General features: G+C 41.2%; 1 protein-coding gene across 1 annotated transcript in view; it reads left to right on the top strand.

Moving 5' to 3' along the window:
- Positions 1–6965: 6965 nt before the first annotated feature.
- The window catches only part of LOC118443727 (uncharacterized), a 38717-nt gene continuing 28182 nt past the window's right edge, over positions 6966–17500 (top strand). The window contains exons 1-2 of the mRNA XM_035871115.2: positions 6966–9578; positions 10589–10736. Of these exons, the coding sequence (XP_035727008.2) occupies positions 7143–9578; positions 10589–10736 (2584 nt within the window). The 5' untranslated portion in view covers positions 6966–7142. The remainder of the gene's footprint in view (positions 9579–10588; positions 10737–17500) is intronic.

The raw sequence follows: 17500 nt of genomic DNA on the forward strand, positions 1-17500 counted from the left end.
CTTTTGAGAAGAAAGGGACGAGTGTTTAATTGTTTCCTCTTTTTTCTTCCATTCTTTCTCCTCTTTTTTTTTTCTTCCTTTCTTTTTTTTTTCTTTTTCCATTTTTTATTTTTTTATTCCTAAGTAAAATCTCGTAAGAAATCATGTTTTACGTGTCTCATGGTTGGCACGGTAAGGGCATTGCCCGTCTGCATTTCTTCGTAAACGACGAGAACGACGATGTGCTAAGGAAGAGAAGGTGGTAACAGCACGGGTAGAAAAATGAAAAAAAAAAAAAAAAAAAAAAAAGAAACGCGAGACACTCGAGACACGTGTCTAGGTCAACCGGTTAACCCTTTAACGGCCTGACCAAAGAAAGAACAAAAAAATGAAAAAGAAAAGAAAGAAAGAAGAGGACGATAGACGACAAAGAGAGAGAGAGAGAGAGAGAGAGAGAGAGAGAGAGAGAGAGAGAGAGATTCGAAGAAGAAAGGAAGGATGAGAGGAAAAGGAGGAGAAGGAGGAGGAAGAGAAGAAGAAAGAGGTAAGAAGAAGTAGAAGAAGAAGGGTTGTTGTAACGAGTCGCGCGAAATCAAGAAAAAGGAAATTAAGGGAGAACAAAATGAGCTTTCTTTGTGTCTCTCTCTCTCTCTCTCTCTCTCTCTCTCTCTCTCTATCTATCTATATATCTATCTCTCTCTGCCATGACCGAGACTATCGTTCACCCTTTAAAAAAAGAACGAACGTGTTTTCGTTTACCTAAAAAAGGGTTGTCTGTTCTTAAAATCATTCTGGACGATCCAAATCCGTTTTTCCCCCTGACAAAATAATTCTATCTCTCTAAAAGTATTAAAAGTAAAACTATTTCACTTGGATTTTCTGAATAAAATTATGTCTCCTATGTAGAAAGGATTATATATATATATATATATATATATATATATATATATATATATAACATGATATTTATACATCGTTTAATCGTTATATTATATTATTATAATAATTCTTAAGATTCTCTCTTTTAATTGAAAATAATTTCAATGAATAATTAAACTCTGATCAATTTAAATAGTTAAATGAAAAAAAGAAAAAGAAAGTCATCTTTCTTGAACTGATCCCCAAAGTACTGCGATCAACTATGAGGGGTTACGAAAGGGGCATATGGAAAATGACACCAAAGGACGAGTATCAGCTCTCTCCCTACATCCCTCCCTCTCACTCTCTTTCTCTCTCTCTCTCTCTCTCTCCCTCTCTCTCTCTCTCTCTTTCTCTCTCTCTTTCTTTCGCTTGGTTTCGGTTGTCCCGCTCGATTATTCGAGCCGTCATCGAGAATTTACAGAGAAAAGGAAAACAAGTTCGGTGGATGTCGAAGGTAGTATCGTCGCGTAGTCGTCGAAGGGTGAATAGGGAGCAAAGGTAGAGGGTGTATAGGAGTAGCAACGACAGTTAAGGTTACATCCGATGGTCGTTTTGGCTAGGGATCTTCTCTCTCCCTCTCATTCTATCTCTCTCTTTCTCTCTCTCTCTCTCTTGCTCTCTCTGTCTTTCTCTATCATCTCTCCCCTCTACGAACGAACAGCTCTCGGCAGAAAAACCACCCCCGCGGCACGGTATTCTGGCCCTAGTCGAGCGAATGAGAGAACCCTTCCTCCCTGTCCTCCCGACAGCAGCGGAGCACCTACACCTCCCACGTTGCCCCGGCAACCTCGGCTTGGGGTTGGCCACCGCCGCCTCCGTTGCGCCACGGCTCCATTCACCGCACCTACTACCCCCTTCGACCCCTCGGCAACCTTCCTCCACCCACTCCTCCGCTTCACCGACTCCTCTCCCTCTTCCATTTCCACCACCGACTCGACTCGACTCGACTCGACTCGTCCAACCCCCTCCAAGCCCCTTCAACCCTCTTCTCTCTTTCTCCCTCTCTCTCTCTCTCTCTCTCTCTTCGTCATCCTTCTCTCCTCCTCTTCTGCCTACTACTCCTATTTCGGCATCCCCTTCTCTCCTCTCTTACTTCTCGATCTTCTACGACGTAGAAACTATGCGAGACTCTCTCTCTCTCTCTCTCTCTCTCTCTCTCTCTCTCTCTCTCTCTCTCTCTCTCTCTATGTCTCTCTGTGCGTGTATGCGTGTATTTGTGTGTAGGAGGAGTGAGAGAGAAACGAGGGCGGCGGCAGCAGCTTCTCTGGAAGCCAACCGGATTAACGTATCTCGAATAATTCATGCGTACTTCGTTCTAAGGGACCCAAAGAGGCGGGAGGGAATGGATGGATATATGTGTATGTGAGAGAGAAAGAGAGAGAGAGAGAGAGAGAATACACTGGAACATAGTAGAACGCGTGTTAGGAAAGACCAATTTGCAAGATTCTAATCATAGTCGAGTTCGCGCGACGTTATCGTCTTTTTGATCACTCGCATTTGTGTACCGTATCTACTTTTATATATATATATATATGTATGTATATATGTCTCCGATGTTTTTCTTCATTATGAGGAACAAAAAAACAGAAAACAAAAGTTGCCTCCTTTAAACGGTTCGTAAAAAGATCATTAAATGTATACTTCGACATTTGATAATGTCAGATCTGCGAAAAGAGCTATGGCTTTTTTTTTTGCAAATATTGAAAAAATTATTGAACATTTTTCTCCATAAACAATTTCTTTTGTATTATCTCTCTCTTTTTTACTCTCTCTATTTCTTTCTTTCTCTAAAGAAATTAGACTGGATTTCATTACGAAATCCTCATTTTATCGAACGATTTAGAAGAGAAAGAGAAAAATAAAAAAAAAAAAAGAAAAAAAGGAGAAAAAGAAGAAAAAAGACTAAAAAAAAAAAAGGAAAAACAATCATTCTTTCCGCATCGTATCTTCGAGCCCTTAAAACATCGTGGCACCTTGAAAAGGAAACGGAAACTTTTTGGAACGTGTTAACGTAAACCGATTTTCAAGAAGAGCTCCCTAACGTAGATGCGACGCGATCGTTTCCATCTTCCCTTTTCTTTCTCTCTCTCTCTCTCTCTCTCTCTCCCTCTCTCTCTCTCTTTTTCTCTCTTTCTCTGTGTCTCTTTCCATCCATGTTCTTTCTCGAACACGCGACAACCCTCTTGAACTTTGTCGAGGAGGAGAAACTCAAGTAGAGAGACTTAAACGGTGTGTTTCTCTCTCTCTTTCTCTCTCTCTCTATATATATATATCTATCTATCTATCTATCTTTATCTATCTATCTGTCTTTCTATCCATCCGTCTGTCAATCTCTTCCTCTCTTGTTCATTTTCTCTCTCTCTCTCTCTCTCTCTCTCTCTCTCTCTCTCTCTCTCGTAACAGGGTGGAAGTCGATTTTCATCCATCTCGGAGGACTCTCTCCTCCGTACAGCTTCAAATAGGGTGAATCAAATTGGCGTCGCGTAGAAGAACCGAGAAGAACTGGATTCGATCTTACGCGTGGAAAACGCCCCGTATACTACGGCTTGTCGCGCGAATCAACCTTTTCGGCACTCTCTTCTTTCGATTTGAGAAGCTAGAGAGGGAACGTTTGAGAAAAATAAATATTGAAAGATAAAAAAAGTTCCGAAGGTTATAGTGCGAATTGTTTTTCTTTCTTTCTCTTTCTCTTTTTTTTTTTTTTTTTGCTTCTTCTTTTAATACGTGGATAAATTTCCAATTATTTTTATTCGTGAAATAATGAGAATCATTTATTTTTATATTTTTCTTAAATCGATACATTATCTTGTATACGTAATTGGAATAAGATTTATATCGTATAATATATATGTATATAAATAATGTATTTATTCACAGTGACATGATGAAAATTAATTCTTTTTTTTTCTTTTTTTTTCATATGAATGAAAATATTACGAATCGACCACTTTTAAAGTTCACCATTATAATAAACATCGGAATGATAAGGGATGAATTTTTTATATGTCTTAAATCGATATATTATTCCGTAAATGTGATAAAAAGAAAAAGGAAATTTAAATTAGTTGATAAATATATAAATAATGTATTTATTCACAATGACACGATGAAAATTAATTTTTTCATTTTTTTTTCTTTTTTTTTTTTTTTTACGAATGAAAATATTACGAATCGAGACTTTCGAAGTTCACCACTTTAATAAACATCGGGGTTGGAATAAGGGATGAATTTTTAATATGTCTTAAAACGATACATTATTCTGGAAAATGTAATTAAAAACTTTACATCAGATAACGAATATATAAATAATGTATGTATTCACAATGACATGATGAAAATCAATTTTTTTGTTTTCTTTTTTTTTTTACGAATGAAAATATTACGTATTGGTAGTTTCAAAATTCATTACTTTTTACGTGTTAAAAAAAACATCGAAAGAGGGGGGGTGGTGGGTATGGGAAATAAAGGACGAATTTTTAATATGTCATAAATCGACACATTGTCCTCCTTTAAATGTAATTAAATTAAATGCAATTCAAATATTATAACAATTTTGAAGTTATTTATGTTAAAAAGGTCCAATTAAAAAATTCATTTTCCATTTCTGATTGTAGCTGATAAAAGAAATAGAGATCAGATAGTGAACAAGCCGCGACGGTCCTTCGGGAATGCTAAGATATTCTAGAATGCTAGATATTCTAAAGGAGTTTTCTGGATTGGTAGAATTGTTGAGGAAGAAAAAAGAAAAAAGAAAAAGGAAAGAATAAAAAGGAAAAGGAAAATAAAACTGAAAAGTCAGTTTCCATGAGGAACAAGTCTCGTTTGCATTGTTCACAGGTTCGAGAATGCCATTCTTCCTTATGGAAACTAGTCTTTTAGCTACTAGTTTCCTTCACGGGATGAGGGCAAACTAAGAATGGAAATTCGTAGAGGAACGTCGACGTAATTTTCATTTCAATTAGATCAGAGCGATCTAATAACTCGTATTTCCATTTAATCGATTCATTTTATATAATATATGTCTGGCATGTCGTTATAAAAAAAGGAAAGAAGAAAAAAGAAAAAACAAACAAATAAATAAATAAATAAGTTAATTAATTAAATGATGATTAATAGAACATTGAAAATTGTATATATTCCTTTACGATTTCGCAGATTTCTATAAACAATTTAACGTTATTTTCATAGTTAAATATATTTTATTTAACTTTTCATAGTTAAGTATATTTTATTATTATCTAAAAGATAATTATTTTCTTCGAAATAAAATATCTACAATTGTTTCATAAGATATCTTCAAAATAAAATATCGAGTTAGATTCAATCGTCTCGTATTAGACAAGTTATCGAGTTCGAATTATCATAAGAGCGAACGATTGACATAAAATATTCATTAAAAACAAAAAAAAAAAAGAAACAAACAAAAAAAAAGAGAGAGAGAGAGAGAAACAGAAAGAAAAAATAAACAAAAAATCCTTGTGAAAGGAAGTTAGCCATTCGTTCTAATCGTAAAATATTCGTATAATAATAATATATTTGAGATTTCTAACTGATACGAATAAAACAGTAGGTCTGTTCTCTCTATTGGTCTCGTTAGTGCAAAGATAAAGCTGTTGAACTCGTTCGAATAACGCTCGCGGCATAGTCTCTTTCTCTCTCTCTCTCTCTCTATCTCTCTCTCTATCTCTCTCTCTCTCTTTCTTTTGTAGTATAGAAACGTCATCGTATTGAGAGTAGAGCACGGTACGAGCTTCTATGTCCGCACGGGAACGCGAACAGATCGATTACCGTATTGGCGGTAGGAGTGCGCGTAGAGCCACGTACCGCAACTACGTGACAAATATTATCACGATCGACCTATGCGTAGCGTTTGATGTGGACGGGTTTATGAAAGGCCAACGCGCCTATAATCATGCCTCCGCGAACGCCGAAGAACAAATCCGATTTGTGTCAGCTATGAATTCAGATCTTGTTCGATTCATTTTCATTTAATCTGACCAGATATTCCCTTTAAACTACAAATAATTGGGATAATAAACAATGTTGTTACAACTAACAGAAATCGGTCTATTAAAGCCATCAAGAATGTATCATCAGAGATATATTTAACAGATCGCAGTATCAAGGACGTATCGAAATAATTGACAAGTCATTAGAATAATGGAGGATCGATCAGATGACAGATTGATAATCAACCGAAAGCATCGTTAGTAGTCCGTATGGATAGATAATCAAGAAGTCTATGAAAAGGATCAGTTAAATCTATTAGATCTGTCGATATTCAGTCAAGACCATTATCATCTGTTTATTGGGTAAAAGAAAGATTGATGATTTATCGACATCAAAAATGTATTGGTAACATTGACAATCTATGTAATAGATCGACCATTGATGCGACCATGTACACTAGTAAAGAAAGTACAAGTATGACGAGAAGTGACAGAGAGAGAGAAAGAGAAAATGTAGTGCAGTGTGTTAGGTGCACGGTGTAGGTTAAACGAGATCGATAAGGTTTACTCTGTGCTCGTGCCGCGTGACACAGAAGGGTGAGGTTATATGAAAATAGAGGGTTCGAAGAGAGGACCTTTTATTTCCGTCCTTTTTCCTTTTTAACTTTAAGAAAGAATAAGGAGGAGGTTCTTGGACGCAAAACAGAAGGAGGAAAGGATATTCGTCTGAAGGCGTCTAATGTAGACATTGGAGGGTCGCGCACAGTTTAAGAGAGAAAGAGGAAGCGAGAGAGAGAGTGAGTGGCTGAAGGGGGTGGTGGTGGGTCGCCCGTTTCCACCCTCCATTTCCACCCCCGACAACTCGCAGGCGGTCGACGGGAGCTCTGTGGCACCCACTCACCCACCACCAGCAGAGCCAGCACCGCCGCCGCCGCCGCCCCCGGGCGTCCTCATGCCATGCCAACCAACGAGCCGGGGCCGCTTTCGCTTTGTGCGCACCGGGGCGGCGGTACATCAAAGCCTTCTAGTTCCCGCTCCGGCCTTTGACGGCTGCGTCGCGGCCGCTCGCTCAGTCATCGCTCGGTAGGCGAAGCCAGCACGCCGCGCGGATGAGCTCGACGCCGTTGTCCTCGCGAGTCCTCGTCGGCCGGGATCAACGAGATCTCGCTAACCAGCCACGGAACTCGATCGGGTTCAACAGTGTTCCTAACCTTGATCAAAGGAGTCACTATGACTCCTCGTTCTATCAACGACGACGAGTACTCTATATGTTAAGAGGAAAGAGGTAAAGGAATGTCGCCTCGCGGTAGCAAGTGCGCGCGTGTTAGCGGTAGCAAAGCTGCCGCCACATTGGAGAAGGATCGCCGAGGTTCGAGGGAGTCTAGAACCTTCGAGGGAAACGATAAGGAACATCTTGAGCAACGGGAGGAGGAGAATTACCAACAACAGGAGAATCACCAAAAGCAGCCAATCGTTAAAAAAGAGTCAGCCGAGGGAAAGAATAATAATAATAAAAAGAAGAAGACATCAACGATGACGATGAAAAGACGGAGGAAGAGGAAGAAGAGGAAGAGAAAACCAGGCCGAGCGAAGACGACGCCGGAGACAGACGCGGCGGCAACGGCGGCGGCGGCGACGACGACGGCGGCGGCGGCGGCGGCGGCGGCAGCGTCGGCGGTTGCGGTGTTGGCGGTGCGCGAGGGTCGATCATGGATCGGAGCGCGCATGCGTCAACCCCTGGAGAGTACCGAAGGTGGCCTCGAGCAGCCCCGTGAAAACGGCACCCTGCTAAAACGACGGTGCTCGCAAAGCCCGCATCGCGACCTCCTATCCGAAAGCAGAAACCTTTCTAGCTCGCCCTGTTCCTCGCGTTCCACCTCTACATGTACCTCCAGTTCCACTTCCTCCTCCTCCTCCTCCTCTTCCTCCTCCTCTCGCCCTTCCTCGAGGTCATCCTCGGTATCCAGTAGCGAGGGATCTTCTTTGATCGGTAGTCAACTGAAAACGTCGGAGAGCACACGGCTATTTTGCAGAGACCGGAAACGGAAAGAAAAGAGACGCCGCGGTAGCCGCGAGTGTGCACGAGAAGAGACTAAGAAGGAAGAAGGGAAGGAGGATATTGTAACAGGGAAGGTGGAGGTAGAGGAGGAGGAGGAGGAGGAGGAGGAAGAGGAGGAGGAGGAGGAGGAGGAGGAGGAGGACGGCGACGACGACGACGACGACGACGAGGAGGAAGAGGAGGAGGGACCACCAGTGGGGGAACTCCAGACTCGATCCGCGCCGCCGATAACGTCGACTCCGATTCCACCTCCCACACCCTCTACCTCTTCCAATACAACCCCAGCAGCTGCTCCATTACCCCCTCTCTCACGATCCTCCTCGCCTTCAGCTTCATCCGAACCTCTCGTTGCCTCTTCTCCTTCCTCCTCGTCTTATCGTGCCGATTCTAGAAATGAAATCTCTGGTGCACGTCCGACCACTACCTCCTCCTCCACCACCTCCTCGTCACCTTTAGAAAATATCAGAAGCGCCTTGGAGTGCTACGATCGCAGTAGAATCTATCTGGCGCACGTATCATTCTTGGACTGGCGTGATGTACCTGGAAGACGACGTGGACACCTGGAGGAACACCGAAAACTTCATGGTGCAACCTCGAGGAGTTCAGAAAGGTCTTCCGGGGAAAGAGTCTGGGTTGTTGGGGCTGCCGACCATGATGGACATCATAGGACTAGGTTGTTAGTGGCTGGTCGTCACTGGAGACCACGTTGTCTCAGTCGTGTGAATATGCTCAGCCAACCGGTGGTATACGCCGGCGGTGGGAGAGGTTCCCTCACGGCTGATCTCTTTCTATGGTGGTTTCACCGTGAGTTCGCCGTAACTGCGATGGCCATGCACCCAGACGGTGCTGTCCTTGTGGCTGAGAGCGCCGATTATCTACCTCCCGAAGGGGACTGCGTTGCGGCCGATGGTCTTGTTAGACTCTTCGTCGTACCGAAGGATTGTCTCGAAACAAGGATCGTTGTAAGAGAATTAAGAGTGAGGTTAGCAATTGGAGCACTTACCAGAGTATACCATGGTGTATATCGAAGTAAATTCTCAACGATCGAACGAGATGATGATAGATTGGAGACTTATCTTCGAAGATTTACTCTCAAGGAAGCATTCGCGGATCTACATCGAGCCTGGCTAAGCGTACGATCGGAAACATTTGCCAGAAGTTGGGCCTTACCGAGGGAACGAGAGGATGTAGAATCACGTATAGGTCGATCTAACGTTACGGGAAACAACAACTCTATCCTTCGTACTATCGTTGCATCTGCGGAAAGGGAAGAGGACAGGATGCTGTTGGACGAACTCCGTGGACTGGCTGGTGAATTAGGTCTCAAAGTTGGTGACGAGGAACTTGCAAGATGGATCATCGATGGGGAAGAACGAACATCACGACGTTACGATACCACCACCACCACCACCACCACCACCACCACCACCACCACCATCGATCTCGACGTCGATCAATCGCGCCTCGTCAAAATCGAATCCGAACGCAAGTCAATCGATCAGGAATGCGAATTCGAACATGAGGACGATGACGACGACGAGGAAGATGAACCGACGGCCGAAGAGACCGTCGGACTTCTCACCAGAGTTCTCACGTGGATGGAAAGAGAACCATTGGATCCTGGACTCCTTCTCGCTGTTAGATCAATGCGCGATATAGCCGCTATTATGGTAAGAAGTTGGCCAATCAAGGATGAAAAATATTTCGAACCGACAAAACTGAAAACTTATACCAAGGGGGCCAGTCTTTCTTATTGAATAAAATCTTGTTGAATAAAATCAAACCAATTTTATCGACTGTTACTTAATCGAAGGGAAGAAAAAGATAGATAGATAGATAGAGAGAGAGAAAGAGAGAGAGAGAGAGAAAGAGAAAGAAGCAGACAAAAAGGGGAAGGAGAGCAAAGGGGAAGGGGGCGTATCGAGGCGTACCCTCGAAGAGCCACTTCAATTCGGCGATACGCCGTCCCACGGAAAAGCCGAACGAGCCCTCGAGTCCTCGAGAGGAGCGCGCGCGCCGGCTTTGCAAATTAACGCTCGAGATCGTCCTCGACGAATGCTCTCTCACTCTTATCCACCCCTCCCCCTCTTCCGTCCGCTCCCCTATCCTCCTCTCCTCTCCTCTCCTCTCCTCTCCTCTCCTCTCCTCTCCTCTCCTCTCCTCTCCTCTCTTCACTTCAGTTCTCTTCTTTTCTTTTCTCTACCTTATCGAATCGAATATCCAGTTTCCTTTTTAAGAGTCGTAGCTTGATAGGAGGGCGGCTGCTCCTGCGTTTCCAATGCAGTAGAGCTCCTCAGCCCCTTTGGATATCGACGAACTTGACCCGTCTTCGCCTTTCTCGAAACTGATACTTTCGTTTATTGATACCATTCGATATTCGATTGTATTGATCAACAGTACTTAATATATAAAACGTTTATCGTTAAATTCAAAGAAAAAGGATATCAATAGGCTAAAGCGAACGACAAATCTTCATTGTTCTCTTTTCATTTCTTTTCGTTTTCTCTCTCTTTCTCTCTCTTGCTTCGTATGATCTTTTTTTTTTTTGTTTACATTTAATTTAATTTTCTTTCCGTTCGTTCGTTCGTTCGTTCATTCATTCATTTTGTTTTTACCTTTCAGAGATATATTGTTTTGGTACTGTACGTGTTAAAGGATTTTCGTTTGATTTATTTTCCAGGCAAGCAAGATGGGCCTAGCAGGGACGCATCCAAGCGGGCTGCCCTTCTTCTGTCCGAACGGTGATCACCTGACGCAACCACCGCCCGCCCACATGGGTATACCTCCGTATGGGGCTTTGGATGCTGGCAAAGCTGCCGCAGCGGCCGGTGAGTACCTACTGGTAGCCGTCACCCGTCTATAACCCATGCGACCACCCACACGCTCCACGCATCGCGTTTTATTGGATATCGTGGAGTCTATAGGTTTAGCCGCTATTAAATTGACGTTTCGTGCCACGTTTTTCTTTCACTCTCTCTCTCTCTCTCTCTATCTCTCTTTCAAACACTCACATTCTCTCTCTCTCTCTCTCTCTCTGGTATTTTTTTCTTTTTTTCTTCATCATTGTTATTTTACACGCGAGAGATTGATGTACGGATACGTAAGTAATATATCAACGCGCGAATTGTCAGGTGTTATTCTGTTATTTTTATCGATGTAATTGCATTTTAAACCTCGATCTTTTTGTATTGTTGATTTTAAACGAAAATCCTTTTTTTTTCTTTTTTTTCTTTTTTTTTTTTTTTTTTTTTTTTTTCGAAATATATCTCGTTTCCAACGATCGATATAATTTCTATTGTTCTTTTTTTTTACTCCCTCTTTTTTCTTTTTTTTCTATTTTTTTTTTTTTTTTTTTTTTTTTTTTTTAATTTGGACACACTTTCTCTCTTTAGTCCGTGGCATTGTAACTCTATAAATATTGACGCTACTCTCGAATCTTAATTAACGTAACTATCTTACGGAGTGCGTCGATCGAATTCAGCGGTACGTAATAATAGCTCTTGTAAATCTATTCCTCTGTATCGACATCACTTTGTAAACTTTCACCCAAAGAGAGAGAGAGGGTGAGAGAGAGAGAGAGAGAGAGAGAGATGCAAATATTAACGCGTTCGTTACATTCGAAGTACCGTAACATATATCACGCGTATGTGCGTACGATGAACCGGAGTAGGACCACTTTGTACGTGCAAACAAAGCTATTTTGAAAAAGTGTAGGTTGTAAATAGAGAACATTCGTTTTATTTACGCACCATGAATAAAAATTCAACAATTTTGACTAACGATCTGTCTCTCTGCAATGATTTCACGTGGCCCTGCCTTTTTTTTTCTTTTTTTTTTTTAATAATAATAATAATAATAATAATAATAATAATAATAATAATAATAATAATAATAATAGTATAATAATAATTAGGACAAAATAGTATATACTTTGAAAGTTCGATGCTCGACATTGCGTAAACATTGATATATTCCTGAAAGTTTCTAATTGAAGGAATATTATTTCTTATCGAGTCAAGAGCTACGCCAAGTTCTGAATTCAGAAGAGGGAGGGTTGAAGTGGACGAACAGCATCCCCGATGTAGGAGGAGAAAGAAAGAGAGAGAGAGAGAGAGAGAGAGAGAGAAAGAGAGAGAGAGAGAGGGTCTCGTAAACTGGCGTCAAGTAGGAGAATAAGAGGAGGACTCACCATTAGGCTAATCTGCCAAGCATGCAGCCACCCTCGGGTGCCGGGTCAAGGGTGTTTCAAAGCCAGCTCGCTATTTCTACGGCTTCTCTCCTTCCACCCTCGTTGCCTCCGCCCTGGAACCGCCCTCTCTCTCTCTCTCTCTCTCTCTCTCTCTCTCTCTCTCTCTCTCTCTCTCTCTCTCTCTCTCTCTCTTTCTCTCTTTCCTCTCATCTCGTGTTCTCTTTCCTACAACGAGGAGCCATTGTGAAACACGACAGTCGATAACCAACCAGTACCTACTCTATTCTACCTATCACGTGAACATTCGATATCGATATACACGTTATATATTAGACGTTAGATGCACATGTGTCTAAATCGAAATTTTTTTTTCCTTTATTTTTCTTTTTTTTTTTTTTTTGTTTTTTTTTTTGTTTTTTTTTTCATATGATACAAGGAACGATCGACGATAAATCTGTCATAATTCGAAGAAAATTTTACTCGAAAAAATCTCTCTCTCTCTCTCACTCTCTTTCTCTTATCGTCGTTCCTCTCCTTCTCTCTCTCTCTCTCTCTCTCTCTCTCTCTCTCTCTCTCTCTTAAACTTCCTGAATACTTTCGAAGAGGAAGAGGAAGAGAGAAAGAAGAAATGTCGAGACTCGCTTCGATCTTCTCTTTCCTCTTAATCTTTCTCTTTCTCTCCTCTCCTCTCTCTCTCTCTCTCTCTCTCTCTCTCTCTCTCTCTCTCTCTCTCTCTCTTTCTCTCTTCCGATCCCCTTCGCGTGTCTCCTTAGTCTCCGGAATATGTAGATGGGGCTGATAGCGTTTATGCACGACTACAAGTTCGTACGGCGGTTCGAGTTCTTTGTCTTGCAAACGAGCGAACGTTTCGTTCTCTCCTCTTCTCTCCTCTCCTCTCTTCTTCTCTCCTCACCTCTCTTCTCCTCTTCTCTTCTTTCCCTCGCATCACCACATCCCCCACCAGCATCGGCATCGTGACGACCTCGCGTTCCCTGCCTCTCTCTCTCTCTTTCTCTCTCTCTCTCTCTCTCTTTTCTTCTCTTCTCACTCTTCTATACTCGGTTTACCCCGCAAAAGCAACGACCCTCCTCGATTCAATCTCTCCCGTCTCTCTTGGACCACCACACCGTGCTTCCTCCTTCGTCTCTCTCTCTCTCTCTCTCTCTCTCTCTCTCTCTCTCTCTCTCTGTCTTTTTCTCTCTGTCTCTCTTTTTCTCCTTTTCTCCTTTTCTCTTTTTCTCTTTCTTCCTCATCGTCATACACCACCACACAACGACAACATGGTGACGACGTCGGCACCCCTGCCAACTTTCCTCTCTCACTTCCCGCGAATATATTTCTAATTAGCTCTACTTTTCGATCTCCATTGCGTGTTTATTTCGCATCTCTTCTCCGTTGCGATATTTGAGAAAAAGAGAAAAAAAAGAATGAAAGAGAAAAAGAGAGAGATAGATAGATAAAGAGAGAGAGAGAGAGAGAGAGAGAGAGAGAGAGAGAGAGAGAGATTGGGAAAATGAAAGGGTTCTCGTAGGAGAAAGGCGCAAACTCCGACCGGAGGAAGAAGAGGAGGAAGAAGGAAGAGGGAAAATTGAAGAGAGAGAGAGAGAAAGATAGAGAAAGAGAGGCTGTCGATGCTGAAGTTTCGTTTCGCCGGGGCTCCGCCATTGATCCGCTTAATTTCTCTCTTCTCTCGCTCCTCTTCCCCTTTTCTTCCCCATTCTCTCACCGTCCTTCTCTTTCTTTTTCCTTCCTCTTTCACCTTTCGTCGCTTTCTCTCTCTCTCTCTCTCTCTTTCTTTCTTTCTCTTTTTCTCTCTCGTATACTCTGCCGTCTGCGCTCTCCATCACCCAGCCGATCCAATCCGCTTTCCACTTTGGGGTGTGCGCGCGCGCGCGCGCGTCTCTTCAGCCACGCCGAGTTTTAGCTTCTCTCTCTCTCTCTCTTTCTATTCTACATATATATATATATATATATATATATATATATCTCACCCTCTCTCAATATCGTCAATGAGCCCGATTTCACTTCCTGCTTTTCCCATCGCTCTTTGTCTCTCTTTTACTCTATTTTCAAAACTTGTCTATGTCTTCATTTCCTACTTGCTCTCTTGCTCGCTTTATTTCTTTCTCTTTCCTTTCATTTTTTTCTTTATTTGTTTGTTTGTTTGTTTGTTTGTTTGTTTGTTTGTTTACTTGTTTCTTTCATTCTTTCCTGTCTTTCTTTCTTTCTTTCTTTCTTTCTTTCTTTCTTTCTTTCTTTCTTTCTTTCTTTCTTTCTTTCTTTCTTTCTTTCTTTCTTTCTTTCTTTCTATCTATCTTCCTATCTTTCTATCGTTTTTCACTCTTATTATGTAAAACCCAGATTGACAGTTTTTTTCCCTCGAACGATACAATTTTTCATACAAGATGGATGAAAAGTATGTGCAACGATAAAAGAATATGTTTACATGACGAAATAATATTGATGATGATATAGAAATATTTTTTAAACATTATAAATGATGATCTGATTCATCGTTATGAAAGAAATCCAAATTGACGGAGAAGGGAGATAGGAAATAAAAAAAAAATAAAAAAAAAAAAAAGAAATATATATATATATATAGAGAGAGAGAGAGAGAGAGAGAAAAGAGAGGGAAAGAAAGAGATGAGAAGGGAAGAAATTTTTTTTTGCATAAAAAAGAAATGCGACAAAAAAATTCGGTGAGGAAACTGTTATAAGCAAGTCGTCATTAAGAAGTCAATCGATTAGGACGTTTAACGATTGCAATTTCCTTGTTGCTAAAGTTGAAGAAAATTTTCGCACGGTCCCTCGCTAAATACTTTTTACGTCGATTTAGTAACAGAAAGGGAATAAACGAGGCGGCTGCATTTTTGACGCTGAACATGGCCACGCGAGTTAGCGATTGCGAAAGAAGACTCTACTCCGCACGTCGTATTAGACGAAGTAAACGAGTCCGACGTAATTGTCGGCCTTTATGGTTCGTACACGTTGAAATTCCATACCTAGTAAGGAACTTTCCCTTGGATTCCAATACATAATTGATCCGGTTCGTGATCAATGAATCAGTGACTTTCCATAAGCGGCTTATTAGACGATTTATTATATAAATGTCTAACTTAATGAATCGAACGCGAAGACGTTCGTGCTTAACTTTTATCGAGATAACGTTGTTATTTACATTTCAACCTTTTCTTTTTCATTTTCTTATTGTTCTTTCTTTCTCTCTTTCTCTCTCTCTCTCTCTCTCTCTCTCTCTCTCTCTCTCTCTTTCTCTTGACAAATTAATATCCATCAAAATTATTCTTCATGAATTATATCAAAAAGAGAAAAGAAATAAAAAGCACAATAATTAATACCTTATTATACGATGATAATTAACAAGATAAGATAAATTAAAATATATTTCTTAAGCTTTTTATCGATATATTTATATTTTCATTTTTAATTTTTCAATGAATACAATTAAAATTATTAAATGTTATTATAACGAAAACGAATATATATATATATATGTATATAAAATACAATGTATATGAACAAACATGCACACGCATGCTCACACATACACACACACACACACACACGTCACACAGGATCGGTATCGTAAAGCACTTGTAAATACGTTAGTTGAAGCCCTCGTCCTAGTAGGGCTCACCACGGGAACCTGCTGTATATACCACTCTCCTTCGCCACTCGCTGCCATACTCTTGAGTCTCGATCCCCTTTCGAAGAAAACTAACTCGGCTTATTCTACCCTTTCGTAGAAAAGATGTTTGGAATGAAATCACCACCTTGATCCTTTCTCACTTAATATCACGTTTATATATATATATATATATATATATATATATAAATCGATCGAATCCTTCTTCAAAATGTATCGCCTCCTGATAAAATCAAACAAATCGACGTTAATAATCCACTTTACAAGGTGGATAAATTTGATGATAGATTTTCTCGAAGAGAGAGAGAGAGAGAGAGAGAGACAGAGAGAAAGGAGAACGAGAAAAGAAAAAAGGGATTGAGAAATTACAAATGGCGGAGTTAGGAAATGACAATAAGAAGAAAAAAGAAAAAGAAAGCAAGAAAGAAAGAAAGGAAAGAAGAAAGAGAAAGAGAGAGAGAGAGAGAGGAAAAAAAAAGAAAAAACCCCTGAAAACCATCGAAGTCGTCGAGAAATCGAAAGAACGAAAAACACGAGAGAGAGAGAGAGAGAGAGAGACTATATATCGTGGTACACGGAATACCGGGAACTCGAGTTGTTCGAGAATAAAAGAGTAATTTTCCGGGTGGTGAGACGCCGATAATGGGGTTGCAGACTGCCGAGTCGACTGAAAAGTGATTAAGCACACATGACGGAGCCCGCGGACTTGCCAGGATATTACGAGCCACCCCTTTCGAACCATCCTCTCTCCCCCTTCTCGTATATACACACACACACACATACACACACACATATGCAGACTCACACTCTCTCTCTCTCTCTTTCTCTCTTTCTTTCTCACTCTTTGTCTCGTTTTTTCTCTCTCTCTCTCTCTCTCTCTCTCTCTCTTATTCCTACTACCATCCCATCCGCAATTCGTACTACCTATTCTCATCTCCTTTCGTATATACGTCGTATTAAACGGATAGCCTAACCATTCCTCTCCTCTCCCTCAATCTTCCTCATCTACCTAACTTCTACTAGCACTTCCTTCCGGCTAACCTTTCTTACCCTCCTCCTCCTTCTCCACCTTCTCCTCCTCTTTTTCTTCCTCCCCAACCCACACTACCACTACATCGATTATATTCACTTATCCTGAATCCAAATCAGGCCCATACGATACTTAACCCAACTAACCGATCGTAACATCGCGATACGATTCTTTTATTTCCTTACAATTCTTATTAGCCGAACTATTCGTTTCCTCGATAGCGTTTACATGATCCTATTGTTCGATGTTTCTACTACTATTCCTCTTTCTCCTCCTCCTCCTCCTCCTCTTCCTACCTCTTCTACTTCTCCCTTATACCTCTGAATGATAGAGATTACTCGTGCGGCGTAATTACGTTGAAAAGAAAAAGGAAATGGATAGGGAAGGGTGGAATGGGAGAATGAGTGGGTGGGAGAAGTGGGAGGGGACTGTGGGTAGGCCAGGAGTAAAGAAGTAAAAACATTTAACGATCGATGAAAAAAGAAATTGGTAAAACGAGCGGAAGAGGGTGAGAGGAAAATCGTGAATTAGGTTCATTCGCGAGCACGTTTTGATTGCTTCGTTGCTTTTTTTTTCCTCTCTTTTCTCTCTCTCTCTCTCTCTTTCTCTGTTATGTCGAAAAAACGTCGAATGACGAGAAGAAAACGGATGGTAAAAGGGAAAGAAAGGGATTCGAAAGGGACGAGGTTATAGAGCATTACGGACG

Source organism: Vespa mandarinia, chromosome 1 (assembly GCF_050613455.1).
Source record: "Vespa mandarinia isolate Hongniang chromosome 1, ASM5061345v1, whole genome shotgun sequence".
Classification (NCBI taxonomy): Eukaryota; Metazoa; Arthropoda; class Insecta; order Hymenoptera; family Vespidae; genus Vespa; species Vespa mandarinia.